General features: G+C 44.3%; 1 protein-coding gene across 1 annotated transcript in view; it reads left to right on the forward strand.

The window, feature by feature from the left end:
• The window catches only part of LOC119457638 (methionine synthase), a 55,865-nt gene that overhangs the window by 11,745 nt on the left and 29,409 nt on the right, over positions 1–14,711 (forward strand). The window contains exons 9-18 of the mRNA XM_037719269.2: positions 683–783; positions 884–945; positions 1,559–1,706; positions 2,393–2,505; positions 3,326–3,466; positions 4,126–4,311; positions 5,849–6,028; positions 7,698–7,814; positions 11,618–11,758; positions 13,940–14,029. Coding sequence (XP_037575197.2) covers positions 683–783; positions 884–945; positions 1,559–1,706; positions 2,393–2,505; positions 3,326–3,466; positions 4,126–4,311; positions 5,849–6,028; positions 7,698–7,814; positions 11,618–11,758; positions 13,940–14,029 — 1,279 coding nt within the window. The remainder of the gene's footprint in view (positions 1–682; positions 784–883; positions 946–1,558; positions 1,707–2,392; positions 2,506–3,325; positions 3,467–4,125; positions 4,312–5,848; positions 6,029–7,697; positions 7,815–11,617; positions 11,759–13,939; positions 14,030–14,711) is intronic.

Genomic DNA, 14,711 nt, shown 5'->3' on the forward strand with positions numbered 1-14,711 from the left:
TGTAGTCCAGGGTTTAACGGAAAACCGCCTGGCCAGGTAAAGTCTTAGTATGTCAATTATAAATCTTGTCACCGACCAGTAAGTGATGAAACTGACGTTTCGGCGGCGGTACGCTTGCCTTGTTCACAAACAGAAATGGAAAGCGGTCCCTGCTGGAACAGTTTGTGTACGCTTGAGTGTCCGACGAAGTGACTTCTCATACATAAGGTGACGATAGCCATCCATTCTGTTAAGAGTGTTGTCACTATCATTAGTATGAGTGATGAGCCATTCTAGATGAAGACGTGATGACATATTTCGGTCTGTTACCAAAATGCTTGCTGCGCCGTCCCAATAAATGGTGTGTGTGTCCAGATGGCTGCACGTGCTCCGATAAGGCGTTTGTCGACGTGTACCTTTTCTCGTTGTCATTTTGGTGCTGTTTAAAACGTCTGTTTAGATTACCAGTCTCACCGACATAGAAGAATTTGCGATCTACGCATGGTATATCGTACGATGTATGATACCGTTTCATGCACGGGCACAACAAACTACGGTGTTCCGAATGACATGAACACATGCGCAATTAGCGCAGTGGCATTTGTGTCCACTTGGCGAAGGTATAGCACCAACTCTTGTGTTGTTGTTCCTGCCAATGTTGTTTCTTCATGTGCAAGTACGATGAGTCATGTATTTCCTACAGCGTCGGCCTCAATTGTGCGCTTGGAGCCAAGGAGATGCGTCCGTACTTGAAAAACATGTCCGTTTTCACCGAAGCGTACGTTATCTGCTACCCTAATGCTGGTAAGACTGACCGGTTCTTTTGTGCACTGGCCCTGTACTTTAACTGTATGGACTTGCTATTTAAGTGTGCTTCGCATCACCTATCTATCTTTCTTGGCAGGCTTGCCTAACGAGTTCGGTGAATATGATGAGACTCCTGAACACATGGCAGACAGTATCAAGGTGGGTTATGAATTGGGTTTCGTGTTTTCGTGCATTTATTTTTCTTAAAGTTTGGCGGTTATTCATCGGTGCCTATTTCCCACCCCTTTGAATTGGTGTATTTCGGTTATTAATTTCAATGCCGGAGAAAAATCGGTAAAAAACGCCGAAGGGGGAGGAGGGACTCGCCTGCTCTCCTCCGCTCCCTCCGCGGTCGTGGCTGGCTGTTCTTAGAGAGGGCTCCCACGTAGGCTTCGTTGTACGCATTGTAACATCACGTCGTCAGCATTCAGCGCTGCAACTGTACAAACGGTATGACACGATGCAAGAAAACTATAATCACTGATTACTGGTTGAAAAAAAAAAAGCACGGCGCATATAAGTTGTTCGCTATTCGAATGAGATACACTCAAGGTTACTTTTATTTTGTAGTAATTGATCATTACGTTTCGAAAGCAAAGTCGGGGCCGCGACACACGTTTCGTTGCATTCACATTCGATATCGTCCACGCCGTCGCACGATCGATTCCGCGCGAAAAACGTTGCGGCACTCCCCTTGACAGCCTTGCCGTAAAGGTCACAGCATTTGTCTGTGCGTCAAGCAGGTCAGCAACGCACTATGCGCTCTTTGTAGGAGTTCGTCGAGAGCGGTTTGGTGAACGTGGTGGGCGGTTGCTGCGGCACGACGCCGGAACACGTTCGCGCCATCGCGAATGCCGTGAGGGGTCTGCGACCGAGGACACCACCGGTGGGCGTGAGGGGACGCTGCCTCAGTCTGTCCGGTAAGCTCTCCACAGTAAGGTCTTGAACACTTTCATTTTTCCATACTACACTGAAACCTCGTTATATCGAAACGGTATATCACGAAATAGTGGATATAACGAAGTAAGTGAAATTCCCCTTCGAAATCCCAGTAGAACTTCATAGTGCAGTACATGCAATAATGGATATAACGAAGTACTGCATACAGCGAAGTAATTCTGGCTGCCCTCCAACTTCGTTATAACGAGGTTTTACTGTATCTGCTTATGTTCCCTTCCTATGTCATCATCATCCTCATCATCTTTTATGTGCACTGCATGATAAAGGCCTGTCCCAGCAATCTCTAATTTCTCCCGCTTTTTGCTTGTGCGTCTGGTTTACTTCACTCCCAACTACACTTCTGTCTTGAGCTTGTAACAATGTTAGAACTATGGCAACCTCTCTGTATGCGGTCTACGGATATGGCGTGGACAAATGTTCCTATTTTTTCCCCCCCTTGTCTCTTACTGTCCTGTTCCTTCTTTGTAGTTGTTTTTCATTATGGCGTTTATGGCGTAACCAGGTTCGAATGCTCGCTATCACTTGAGATGGCGTTTCCAGCTTTGACGGGCCGAACGTAAATTGTAGAAAGCACGCAGGCAGAGATGGTTCCCATGCTCGTGTCAGTTCGATATATAGCTACGGACACGTTCTTTTCGTGTAACAGGACTTGAAGCGGTGGTAATCACATCAGAAACGCTGTTTGTGAACATCGGTGAGCGTTGCAACATTGCCGGATCTCGAAGGTTCGCCGAGCTGATTCGCCAGGATAAATACCAGGTGGGACGACTGTGTGTTTGCTTTACATTTATATGAACTTTGTTGCAGTAGTGCATGCGTATATTAATGCCTTCAGTGCAACGCGCTCAGAAGTTATTGTATCTTGCATGTTTTTGATATGCCACGCCACAATGCCTCGGAACTTGGCTTAATTTTACTGTTTCTTTCTTTTTTAGTACTGTTATTGGTGTTTGTGCGGCCACGATGTGTGTATGTCTGCTTTGTATTAGTGTTAATTTGCTCACTGCGTGTGGTGTACATTGGTTTATCAACTCTGCCATAGGATAGCATATTTTCTACATCTATAGCTTTAAAAAGGAGGGACGACTGCGGACGCGGCATTTGTGCTATCTCGCGGTGCGAGTAACGAGGTTTACGAGAGATAGCAAGCTTCTTATTCTTAATTTTTTTTTATTGGACTTGCGTGGATTTAAAGGACACCATAAATTCACCTGACAGTAGTGTTTTTTTTTGTTCACTGGAGCGTGATTATTGCAATGTGGCAGGGTACGCGATATTTCCTGCGCAAGATGAACTGGCGTTATTTGTACTTCTCTCCTTGCGGTGACAAGTCAACTATACCGTTTAGCACACGTAATTTAGCAGCTGTGATGAAAGTCGTCGTACGCTAGTATCTCGGGTATTCCTCAGCTGCGCAGCCGATGTATTGAGTCCAATAATGAGTCTGCGAAAGTAAATGCTTAGTCGCAATTACAACCCGCAACTTTTTTCAGCGCAACTAAGTGCTTCGTGTGTTGTGTCGAAAGCGAACATCTCGTTGTATCGATAAATTTCTGGAACACTTCCTTCCCGCTCTAAGGACGCGCTTCAAGTCGCCAAGGAGCAAGTCGAGATGGGGGCGCAGGTTCTGGACATCAACGTCGACGATGGCATGATTGACGGGGTGAAAGCGATGACGAAGTTTCTCAACTTGATCGCCAGCGAGCCTGCCGTCGCTAAGGTGAGTGATGATGCAGACGCAGTCTTCATAAGTGATATGACAACGTATTCAATCAGTTTACTATACTTCCTCGTTCTTCAGCACCACATTTCAGCTACCCGTGAATATATATAAAAAATTGCCGTTGTTAAACGCGGTTAAAACAAGTTTGTCGAGGGATAGCACGGTTTCGCTTGCTTTGTAAAAGAACACAGGCGCTGCTCGGCGCCGCAGCAGCAGCGAGCGCATTCACCTTCAAGCTGCGTCTCACTTCAATGCGGACTAAGCGTTGAAAGCACAGCGCATACGAAGCTACCAGCACTCGGCGCACTTTGTCCACATCGCAGATCGCTTTGAAGATGAGGCCCGCGCGATCGCGCACTTTGTCCACATCGCAGATCGCTTTCTAGACATGGGCTCCCACGCGGCGTACGCAGCAGCCACCGGTAGTTGCAGGCTAAGTCCCAGTTTGACCTTGGCTGAGCTTGAAGGTCAGATTTACGGAACTAGACGTTTTCTGAGTTTGTGCCTGAAGTAGTAGAGCTATCGCTCTAAAAATTCGTGTTCTAAGTGTTCTTCGTGTTCTTGACGTCACTGTCGTGGACGTACTGAGTGAAACAGAGATGGCGGTGGCACATGAAAGATACTGCTGTTGAGGGCCGTGTCATTTTTGTTTTCAGGTTCCTATCTGCATCGACTCGTCAAATTTCGACGTGATTCTGGCAGGGTTAAAGTGCATTCAGGGAAAAGGCATCGTCAACTCTATCAGCCTTAAAGAAGGCAAGGACGAGTTTCTCAAGCAGGCGCTCGCGATAAAAAAGTTTGGCGCCGCTGTGGTGGTCATGGCTTTCGACGAAGTGGGTCAGGTGAGGCGTTGTTCTGTAACGTTGTCACTCTCTGCTGGTTCTTTTTTTTTACTGCGTTTTGTTCCAAGTCTTTCTCATATTTATCGTGCCTTACAAGTAATAATATTCTATTCTATAACTCTATAACTCTTTAACTCTATTCTATAATTCTAATATTCTATAACATACTGACGCATCACTTATCGTCCACGTGTTTTAGTGATGTAGTACATAAATGTTTTGCCAGCCTGCTCCTCGCTTTCCCTTTCAAATGTATATGTTTTCAAATCAAATAATAATAATAATAATAATAATAATAATAATAATAATAATAATAATAATAATAATAATAATAATAATAATAATAATAATAATAATAATAATACACAAATGTTGAAACATTCAAATTAAAATGAAAAAAAGATCAGCTAACATTTTTGTTGTTCTTGACAGCGTGCCACAGTTTACTTGAAAGCCAAACGAAATCGCTGGTTGTTTTGATTCTGGTCATATCAGCTACGATTCCAAGGGAACGTTGAGAGCAATTTACGATGAGTGACTAATTGAAAACTTTTTCGAACATTTGATGGCTGCATTCATTTTATCGCTGTTCTGCAAAATTTATGTTGCTGAAAATGATCATCTATAGAGGTTAGACTGTCGCAGAAAAAAGGAGTTACATGCCTAAATGAGATAACAAACTAAAAAATTGAGCAATTTCAGATGCAAAACGTTTTTTGGTGCCCTCATTCGAGAAAATTACCAGTTTTTCCTGCGAATATAAGGTCCCATCGCACACGTGAGCTTGTCTGTGCGTGCATGCGCCTCGGTTTATTTTCTAAAATACGCGTAAAACATACTAAAGTTAAAGAAATTGAGACATCAAATTTGTTGCTTTCGCGTTCTTTGTTTCAAACGTTTCTTATTGCTCCAGGAAGCATGATACATGCTCGGAAGATTGATATATTCTCGGTAAATAATTTAATATCCCCATATTTATGTGACGATTTTTGGTGTCGGTTTCTGGACGCAGAGTTGGACAGTGACGTCACTCTCTAGGAAGCTTGGTCACGTGGGCCCACAAAGCTGCGACGCACGCATTGCTGCATCGTCTGCTCTCGCACACACGTTCTGTACCAGCGCAGGCAAACAAAACCACGCCAACAGTTGTCATGGCTAGCTGGGGCAGCTCCGATTCCGACTCTACGTCTGCGTCCGATGCGGCTCATTGCACTCTATACTCGAACCACTCTAGGCTTGCCCGGTGCTGTGGGTAACCGCTCATTGTACGTCACGCTAATGTGGTATGACGTCACTAAAACTTTTGCTGCGCTTTAACACAATGACGTAGGTGTCAATACTGCGCTAGCGATGGGTCTCGATCTCGAGAACGAGCATTTAGGCACTGTTTGGAAGCGAATTAAAATACGCGTATATATTATACGTTTGCTGTGCCCAATACTTCATGTTGAGTGTCCTTGCATACAGAGGAAGCTTACAGCAGGATTTTTATAGCCTCAAATTTTGGTGTCTCAACCCCTTTAAATTGCTATTTCAGGCCACAGATGAGAACCGCAAGGTGGAGATATGCACAAGGTCGTACGAGATCCTTGTTCAGGATGCGGGATTCGAGGCTAGCGATGTGATCTTTGATCCTAACATCCTGACTGTCGCCACGGGCATGTCTGAGCATGCCAATTACGCAGTGGATTACATCAACGCCACTCGTCGAATTAAAGTAAGTGAGCCTGTGCCATTTTCCGAACAGAAAAATCATGAATGCTCTTTCTTCATGAGGAGAGGCCTTCACTACGTCCGAGGCCTTTCTTTCTCTATAGGTCTTTTCTTGCAACATTTTTGTTGCAAAATAATAATTCTTGTTGTTGTTGCTGTTATTATTGTTGTTGTTGTTGTTGTTGATGATGATGTTGTGCGTTGTGCAAGCGAAAGCTATTAAGAACTTTTGAAAGCGTCCTTAGCTCCGTCCGTTCGTCATGTACATAAAAATGATTTACCCTCGGAAACAGCTGGGCTTCAGTTACGTTCATTGGATTGTGCCTTGCTCAGAGAAAGTGATCTCACAGTATAGCGACGAGATGGAACGTCTTACAATTATTACTGTAGCAGTATAAGTGTGAACAGCATTGAGTAAGTTTTACTGAGTGTAGTAATTTACTACGACGTTACAATCAACGATGAACAAGAAAGACGGAACTATAATTCTGCCTAAAACGCGCACGCACGCACGCACGCACATTATAAATATCTGCACTTTTTTACGTTTGAAAGAATTAAACAGAGATATGATACATTTGAACTGCATCATTTACTGCGTCCCGTAGTATTTCGGCATATATATTTTCTCGCGTTTTCTTATGCCTTATACTATCGCGTTGGTTTTTTAAATGCGAAGCATTTCTTGCCGACGGCTCTGTCATGTAACGCGTCCCACACCCCCACAGCGCATGCGCGTCCCCTCCCCCTCTCTCTCCTCTCCTACGCTCCCCCCTTTCTCTCCTCTAGGAATCCGGAGCGGCGCGCTCGACAGGTGGTGCGACAGCTGCATACTCCGCTGGGGGCGCCACGGTAGTTCCGCGGTATGAAAATGACGGAGCGCGCGCGCCTCTCTCTCTCCTGTGGAGCGCCGCGATGAGCGCTCGGGCCGCTGCCGCGAAACCATCTCTCGCTCAAGCTAACAATCTCCCCGCTGCTTCGCATCCACACATGGTTCCCTTTAGCGGGAGATGGAGTAATTTTTTTGTATTATAGTCTGTTGTATCGATATTGCAGAAAAGCCTGCGAACTTTCCAGGGTAAGTCAACTTGAAATTTTCGCTTTTCGGCAAGACTCGACGAAAATAGTCCGGTTTATGGGCCATTTGATTACCTAAGCGCGACGAAGTTAGTGAGCACTGTAATGAATGAATAAACTTCAATTTACCTTTTTAAGAAAGGGGAGGGGCCGGGGGGAAGGGAAAGAGGAGAGGGAGATCCATGTGCTCCAGTCCCAGCAGGCGTCCGTCACCACCTTATGTGGCCAGACGTCCGTGTACCAGTCGTGGTAGGCCTCCGCTACCTCCTCAGCCCACCTGAGGACTCGGTACTGCGTATAGGATGGGATCGGAGCTTCTCAGGGCAGTCTCCCACAGCTCATCTCTACTAATTAATCGTTTGAGGGGGGGGGGATTTGATGGTGCATTGTCACATGATATGGGAGAGATCTGCTGTCCGGACAGGGCAGAAGTAACACTTGGATGTCGGGTATGTGACGGGAAAGCGTTAAGTGCAAAGTGTGCGGGGTAAGAAAAGTGCGAGTTTGTAGGTGGCGCCACAATATTTCTATCTATTTTTCATTGCGTGTAATCGGGCCTTTACTATAATATGCTGGAATGTTGCGCTCCGTTCCAGGCGACCCTGCCGGGTGCCCGAGTCAGCGGCGGAGTGTCGAACCTGTCGTTTGCATTTCGCGGTCACGATCGCATCCGAGAGGCGATGCACAGCGTTTTCCTCTTGCACGCAATTGAGGTGAGTGCTCCTTCCTTACACTGAAAATTACGTTGATGTTTGCATCCGCTCTAATACGCATTCAGTGCAATTTGGTTTATGTATAATGTTCTCCTACGAAAGGGAAAAATTGTCATCCACCCGAATGTAGCGCGAAACTGCAAAGGAAACCCGTATTAGAACTCCGCATGGGTTTCCTTTGTAGATTCGTGCTACATTCGGGTGGATGACAATTTTTACCCTTTATTGGCACTTCCTCCATCCCGCGGGATTCTGCAGAACTGATTTGCCAATGGTCTCCTATATACGGGGTGTCTTTTTTAAGACCATACAGAATTAAAAAAAAAGAACTGCCTGTGGCAGATAGCATAATTGCAGTCCTCGAGCTGTATATAAAACAGAGCGGCGGACATTACCCGCACGTGAAATTAAAATGCATGATCGACAAATTAACAAAGAAAGTAGTGTCATCCTCAAAATTCGTTCTAAGCGGATACGCCTTGCGAACTCATCGGTTGTTATTCATCGTCATGATCATCATCAGCCCATTCATGTCCACTGCAGGACGAAGGCCTCTCCCTGAGATCTCCAATTACCCCTGTCTTGCGCTAGCTGATTCCAACTTGTTCCTGCAAATGTCCTAACTTCATCACCTCACCTAGTTTTCTGCCGTCGTCGACTGCGCTTCTCTTCTCTCGGTATCTATTCCGTAACTCTAATGATTCACCGGTTATCTACAGTACGCATTGCATGGCACACCCAACTCAATTTTTGTTATCCTAATGTCAACCAGAATATCTGCTATCCCCGTTTGTTCTCAGATCCACACCGCTCTCTTCATGTCTCCTAACGTTATAGGCCTGGAATTTTTCATTCCATCGCTTTTTGTGCGGTCCTTAACTTGTTCTCAAGCTTCTTTGTTAACTTCCAAGTTTCTGTCCGATATGTTAGCAGCGACACAATGCAATGACGGTACACTTTTCAACGACAGTGGTAAGCTCCCAGTCAGGATTTGGCAATGCCTGCCGTATGCACTTCAACCTGATTTTATTCTTCTGTAAATTTGCTTCTCATGATCAGGATCCCCTGTGAGCAATTGACCTAGATAAACGTACTCCTTTACAGACTCTAAAGGCTGACTGGCGATCCTGAATTATTGTTCCCTTGCCAGGCTATTGAACATTATCTTTGTCTTCTGCATATTCAGCTTCAACCCAATTCTTACACTTTCTCGATTAAGGTCCTCAATCATTTGTTGTAATTCGTCCCCATTGTTGCTGAATAGGACAATGTCATCTGCAAACCGAAGGTTGCCGAGATATTCGCCGTTGATCCTCACTCCTAAGTCTTCCCAGTCTAAGAGCTTGAATACTTCTTCTAAGCATGCAGTGAATAGCGTTGGAGAGAGCTTGTCTCCTTGCCTGGTCCATCTTTTGATAGGTATCTTTCTACTTTTCTTGTGGAGAACCAAGGTAGCTGTGGAATCTGTGTAGATGTTTGCCAAGATATTCACGTATGCCTCCTGTACTCCTTGTTTACACAGTGCCTCTATGACTGCTGGTATCTCCACTGAATCGAATTCCTTTTCATAATCTATGAAAGCCATATACAGAATTTCTCAATTACCTGATTGATGACATGAATACGATCTAATGTAGAATATTCCTTCCTGAAGGCAGCCTTTTTATGGTTGATTGAAGTCAAGTGTTGTCCTGATTCTATTGGAAATTATCTTGTTGAATGTTTTATACGCTACCGAAAGCAAGCTAATGGGGTTATAATTCTTCAATTCTTTAACGCCTTTTGTAAATGTTAGTGTGCGCCATAAAGGAATTAACTAGAATGATAATTAGTACGATTTTTGTTAATTAGTCGATTATACTTTACGATTAATCGTGCTTGTCCGCCTTTGAGTAATTAGCCGTCCCCATAGTGGGTGGGTGCATTGAATGCGCATTTCTGTCGTCCTTAATTAGAGGTCGCGCTTGCATCTGAATTTTTGCGTCATTACGTTACATTGACCTGACCGCGTTACGTTTGGTTAAAAGTTGAATTACCCTTGCGCCATTAACGTTTTATTTTCGTAAAGTATAACACTTCCTTCACGTCATTTCCTGCAAGCATTTCGATAATTAGCGTTACGTTCACGTAACAGTTAGTTTACAGTTTTTGCAAACATCACAGAAAGCTTCGATTAACACTGATTCCTTACATAAGCGTGCATGGCCTTCTCCCATTCACTCCGCAACGTTCATTTTTGTAAAGGTAGCTTTGCTGCAGGCGGACTGTTGCTGCGGATGAGCCAGCTTTACAAAGGTAAATTTCCTTATTTTAAACGGAGAGAGTAGGACATCAAGTCTAACAGGTGCGAATAATTTGCGGGACCTGAAACCTGGCCCGGGGTTTGTTCAGCGCTAACGGATCACTAGGTATCTAAAAAAAAAGAAGAATATCCTAGACTGACGACAGCACTTACCGTGAAGACAGGTGATTGGTGGAATAAGCGAGTGATGCCTTAGCCTGCACAACGCGGAAATTATGCCCGTGTCGGTGATTTCTGAGGCCACGCTCTGCTGTGCGCCATTTCCCTCGATCAGTGAGAGTGCCACAGAAAGGGGGCGCCACACTCACGCAAATGACGTTGGCAGAAATCGGTGCGAGAAGGCGTCATAAGTGCGTTCTTCTGCGGCAAAATTATTTTTGCTGCACAGAGGTTACGTTCACGTTCTAATGCAATGAAATTATTATTTCCTTGAGTGATTGATTATTAATTACTAAATATATGGCGCAGCATAAGACGTCGTATACAGTTGACTTCTTATATTCAACAGTGTCCTTGCCCCGGACACAATGTCCCAACGCCTAAGTCATTAAACATCTTTAGGCGTGCTGCATTCTCGTATCAGCCGTACGGTAATAAGGTAGTCCTGTGCCTTGTACCTGCTCCGTTTTTTCGGGTCAGAATAGTTAACCGGGCTGTCAGGCCATTTTTCGTGCAGTAGCGGTGCATGGCCAGACACTCTATTTCCGATACCGGTGACAGTTACGCTCTTGACACTTTGACGCTGTGGTCTGACTCCTTGGCTTGAGGCAATATTTGCATTCCTCGCACCCATTCAAGATCTGTTATGATGATACTGAGAATATAGTAGTTGTAATAATGTTTTATTGGAGGTTCAGGGGTTCAAGCCACCAGAGTTTACATTTGGCTTCAGTTGGTGTGGTCTTGCAGTGAGTTTTCTTCCTTTTATTTCTTTGTCATTTTTTTTTCGTATCGGGGAAAAGCGTACATCTATGATACTAGAGAGTTTTAGCTTGTTCGTAAATGTATTCCCGTTTGCGGGATACCGGGATACCATGGTGAGGTTTACGGCAGCGACAGCACTGGTAGCGACACCTGGGGACGCAGTGTCTAACCAGAGAGCACGCGAAGCTAATACTGCAGTAACTTGCATATGCTGCTTAAGCTGCTGGTCTAAAACGCTGGTAGCGACATATTCGTAAAGTGTGGTACTTTGATGACTTTTCTTCGGCAAGAACACTGACGCGACACAAACATGTTTCAAACGCATTTCAGTGGATAAATCGGCAGGAGATGTCGCTACCATCTTTGCTGCTGCCGTCAATTGCTACCGGTAATTCGTAACCGGTAATCACTAACCGGTAATCCGTAAATGGTAATACGTAACCGGTAATCCGTAAGCTGTAATCCGCAACCGGTAATCCGTTAGCGGTATTTCGTAGACGGTAATCCGCAAAGGGTAATCCGCAAACGGTACGAAGTTAGTGGTCAAACTAAAGCTGTATAATTTTTCAACATATAGGCTGGTATGGACATGGGCATCGTCAACGCCGGATGTCTTCCTGTGTACGACAGCATAGAGCCGCAACTTCTCGAGCTCTGCGAAGCAGTCGTCATGAACACAGACCCAGACGCAACGGAGAAGCTTTTGGAATACTCCAAGGTTAGCGCAACTCTCTGTCATGTTATTCGCGCAAAGCTAAATGAATACAGTCTGACCTATAGGAAAGCTGTAGCTATAAGAGAAGCTCTATGGAAGCATACGACATAGAAATCCGCAGTTTGCTGCAGTAGCATTACCGGGACTTTATTTTCAGGGGTGCCTTCGACGTTGTCTTTCAAGAGGAACCTTTAGCTCGAAACCAATTCTGATTTCCCTATTCAAATACGCGGAAAAACGCAGAAATGCCTTTATGAGAAAGCGACTAGACCATTTCGAATGAAATATGTTGCATTTGAGAGATGATGTTTAATTTTATCGATTCTAAAAATTGTAATTTTGATGTAGAACGTCGAATTTTCAAGGAACGTCGCTGAAAATCGGCAAGGTCAAAAATAATGTTAGCACGAAGTTCATAAATACGTAACTCGATCTGCACAAAAAAAAAAAAAAAAAACAGATATCTAATTTCTGTAAACTCGCATCTGTTATAGCATCTCAAGCGGTCAAATGTGATGGATAAATTTGCAGCTTATGCGGATTTTTTACAATGTTTACGAGGGTTTCCGCAAAACTCTTGCTCAAACCTGCCGCAGTGGCTTAGTGGTTATGGCGTTGTGCTGCTAAGCAAGATGTCGAGGGTTTGAACCTCGGCAGCGGCGTCTGCATTTCAGTGAAGGCGAAATGCAAACATGTTCGTTTACCGTGTATTGAGTGCACATTAAAGAATCATAGGTGTTCAAAATTAATCCGGCGTTCCTCACTACGGCGTGCCTCATAATCATATCGTGGTTTTGGCACGTAAGACCCCATAATTCATTTTAAAGTTTAAAAAAATGAAATATCAAAGTGGAGTGGTGGTGGGGTTCGCGAATGGGGAACATGAGATGCTTGCAGTTGCTTTATTTAGTTAGTGTTTTTTTTATTCATTAGAAGACATTCTCTGAAAGTTTGGGAGGCATTCTAGCGCCGAAACGACTTCTCTAGCTATGCCCTTGGTAGGCAGATTTGGTTACCATTGACCAGATTGTTCACCATTGTCTAATTTTACGCTCAGGAACGGTGAGTCACTTATCATGCCCGTCTAATAACGAACCTAAAATAACATCGAGTTTATATAAAAAAAAGCCGTTGTAACATTGCGGCATTTTTGATAGAGCCATTTTCTCTACGGGCTTCAGCAAATCAGCCTGTAGCTGTGCACACAGCTCACAGCCCGCACATTTGTGCCAGCAAGACAACTTTGCCACATTACCGCCTTTCGAACACAAGGCAAATAGTTTGCATATCGTTTCGTTATGGTTCGACCTCATGCCTAAAAAAAAGGATATCGGCCTTTTGTTATATCACTGCACTTTAGAAGTACAAGAACGCACACGAAATATGCATGATTCCTTCCTGTGATTTGGGTTAGCTTTTCGGGGACTTATATTTATTTCACATGCAATGTACCTATAGTAAACCACTTGTGCTCTCTTGAAGACTTGAAAAATAGAAATAAAGAGAGCTCATAATTTTATTTTTCTGTCTTCTCGCAAGGCTGTGCCACGCCATGTTTTCAACCCCGTTGTCATAGACACTCCTCATAGTCACTTTTACACTTAGCAGGCGATTCCGCGAAATCTACGCAAGTAGTGCGGTGGTAGAAGTCTTACTCCGCCCGTTTCGCAGAGCGGTTGCTTTTGATTTGCGACTCAATGTATACGACTATACGCAATAACTACTTCGTATAGATTACGACTATAGTTTGCTCGCTAAGGTTACGCTGAATCGTGTATTATTTGCGCACCTTGGGCGCTTCCCTTATGGGACGAACTATGTTTCGGTCGCGTGCGCTAACGGTGTGCTGTGGCCGCTGGTCTGAGAAACGTGTCACTCCGCTAAGTCAGTGATAAATAGTTTCAGATGCGCGACGCATTTCATGTAATAATTACGTCATATTTTGTGACATAGCAGTGTGAAACATAATATTACGTCTAATTACACAACAAATACGTATGTTTTTTTTGTGTGACGCAATATTTTTCAGTCGCGAATGCTACCAGTGAGAGAAGTGTCTTTACAGCCTACGTGGCTTTGCCTGCTATGCTTAAAACGGAGTAAAACTATTTTTGTGACAAGGTTCTGAACGTTGTTGTGAGCTTTTTTTGGTTGAACATTTTATTGGAGCCTCTTTTCATGTAGGGCTTAAGCAAAGAAGGCAATCGCAAAGAGGCTGAAGACAGCTGGAGGAACGCTTCTGTTGAGGAGAGGCTGAAGACAGCTTTAATCAAGGTAGGCTGCGTAGGGAGGGAACTTGTCACAACAGTTGATATTGTCGTTAATGCGCGTTCACGGATGCCGTGAAAGCGTCCAATCGTCGGTCTCTTTTGGCCGACTTATCCGCATTACCGTCCACATGATTCGCTCAATCTTAGAGTATACATTACAGTCTGTGACAATCGAAGAATAAAAAAGTCATATGTGCACTGTCAAATTTGCATATATGCGCCATGCAGCCAATTAGGTTCGCTTATTTCGGTGACTTCAAGCGGTTTTTGCGCGTCTAAAACGGCCTTCTCCTCAGTACAGTTTTCTTTGTGTCATTGGTTTTATGAGCAAACCTGAACGTCCTGTGAAATTTTATAGGTGATACTGATATCAGTGCTTATTCAAAGGCAATACTTTAGCTTGAAACAACGAACTTTAATTTTCCGATAAGCGTAGCATGTACATTGGCAGAGCAAAGTAGTTGAGCTGTGAGCGCACTCCATCTGACTCGGCTCTTCTTCAGAGGCAAAAAGCAAGAGCACTACGTTTTTGTGGGCGGAGCGTGTTTGTAATTCCTAGGTTGCCACCGATTATACTATAGCGTTACCGTTACGCGTTATTTATACCGCCCGCCGCGGTCCGCGCATTCGCAGTATGTGGGAAGCGGTAGCGGTAACGCTTCAACGGTTAACGCTATATGCTGAAA

Source organism: Dermacentor silvarum, chromosome 7 (assembly GCF_013339745.2).
Source record: "Dermacentor silvarum isolate Dsil-2018 chromosome 7, BIME_Dsil_1.4, whole genome shotgun sequence".
NCBI lineage: Eukaryota > Metazoa > Arthropoda > Arachnida > Ixodida > Ixodidae > Dermacentor > Dermacentor silvarum.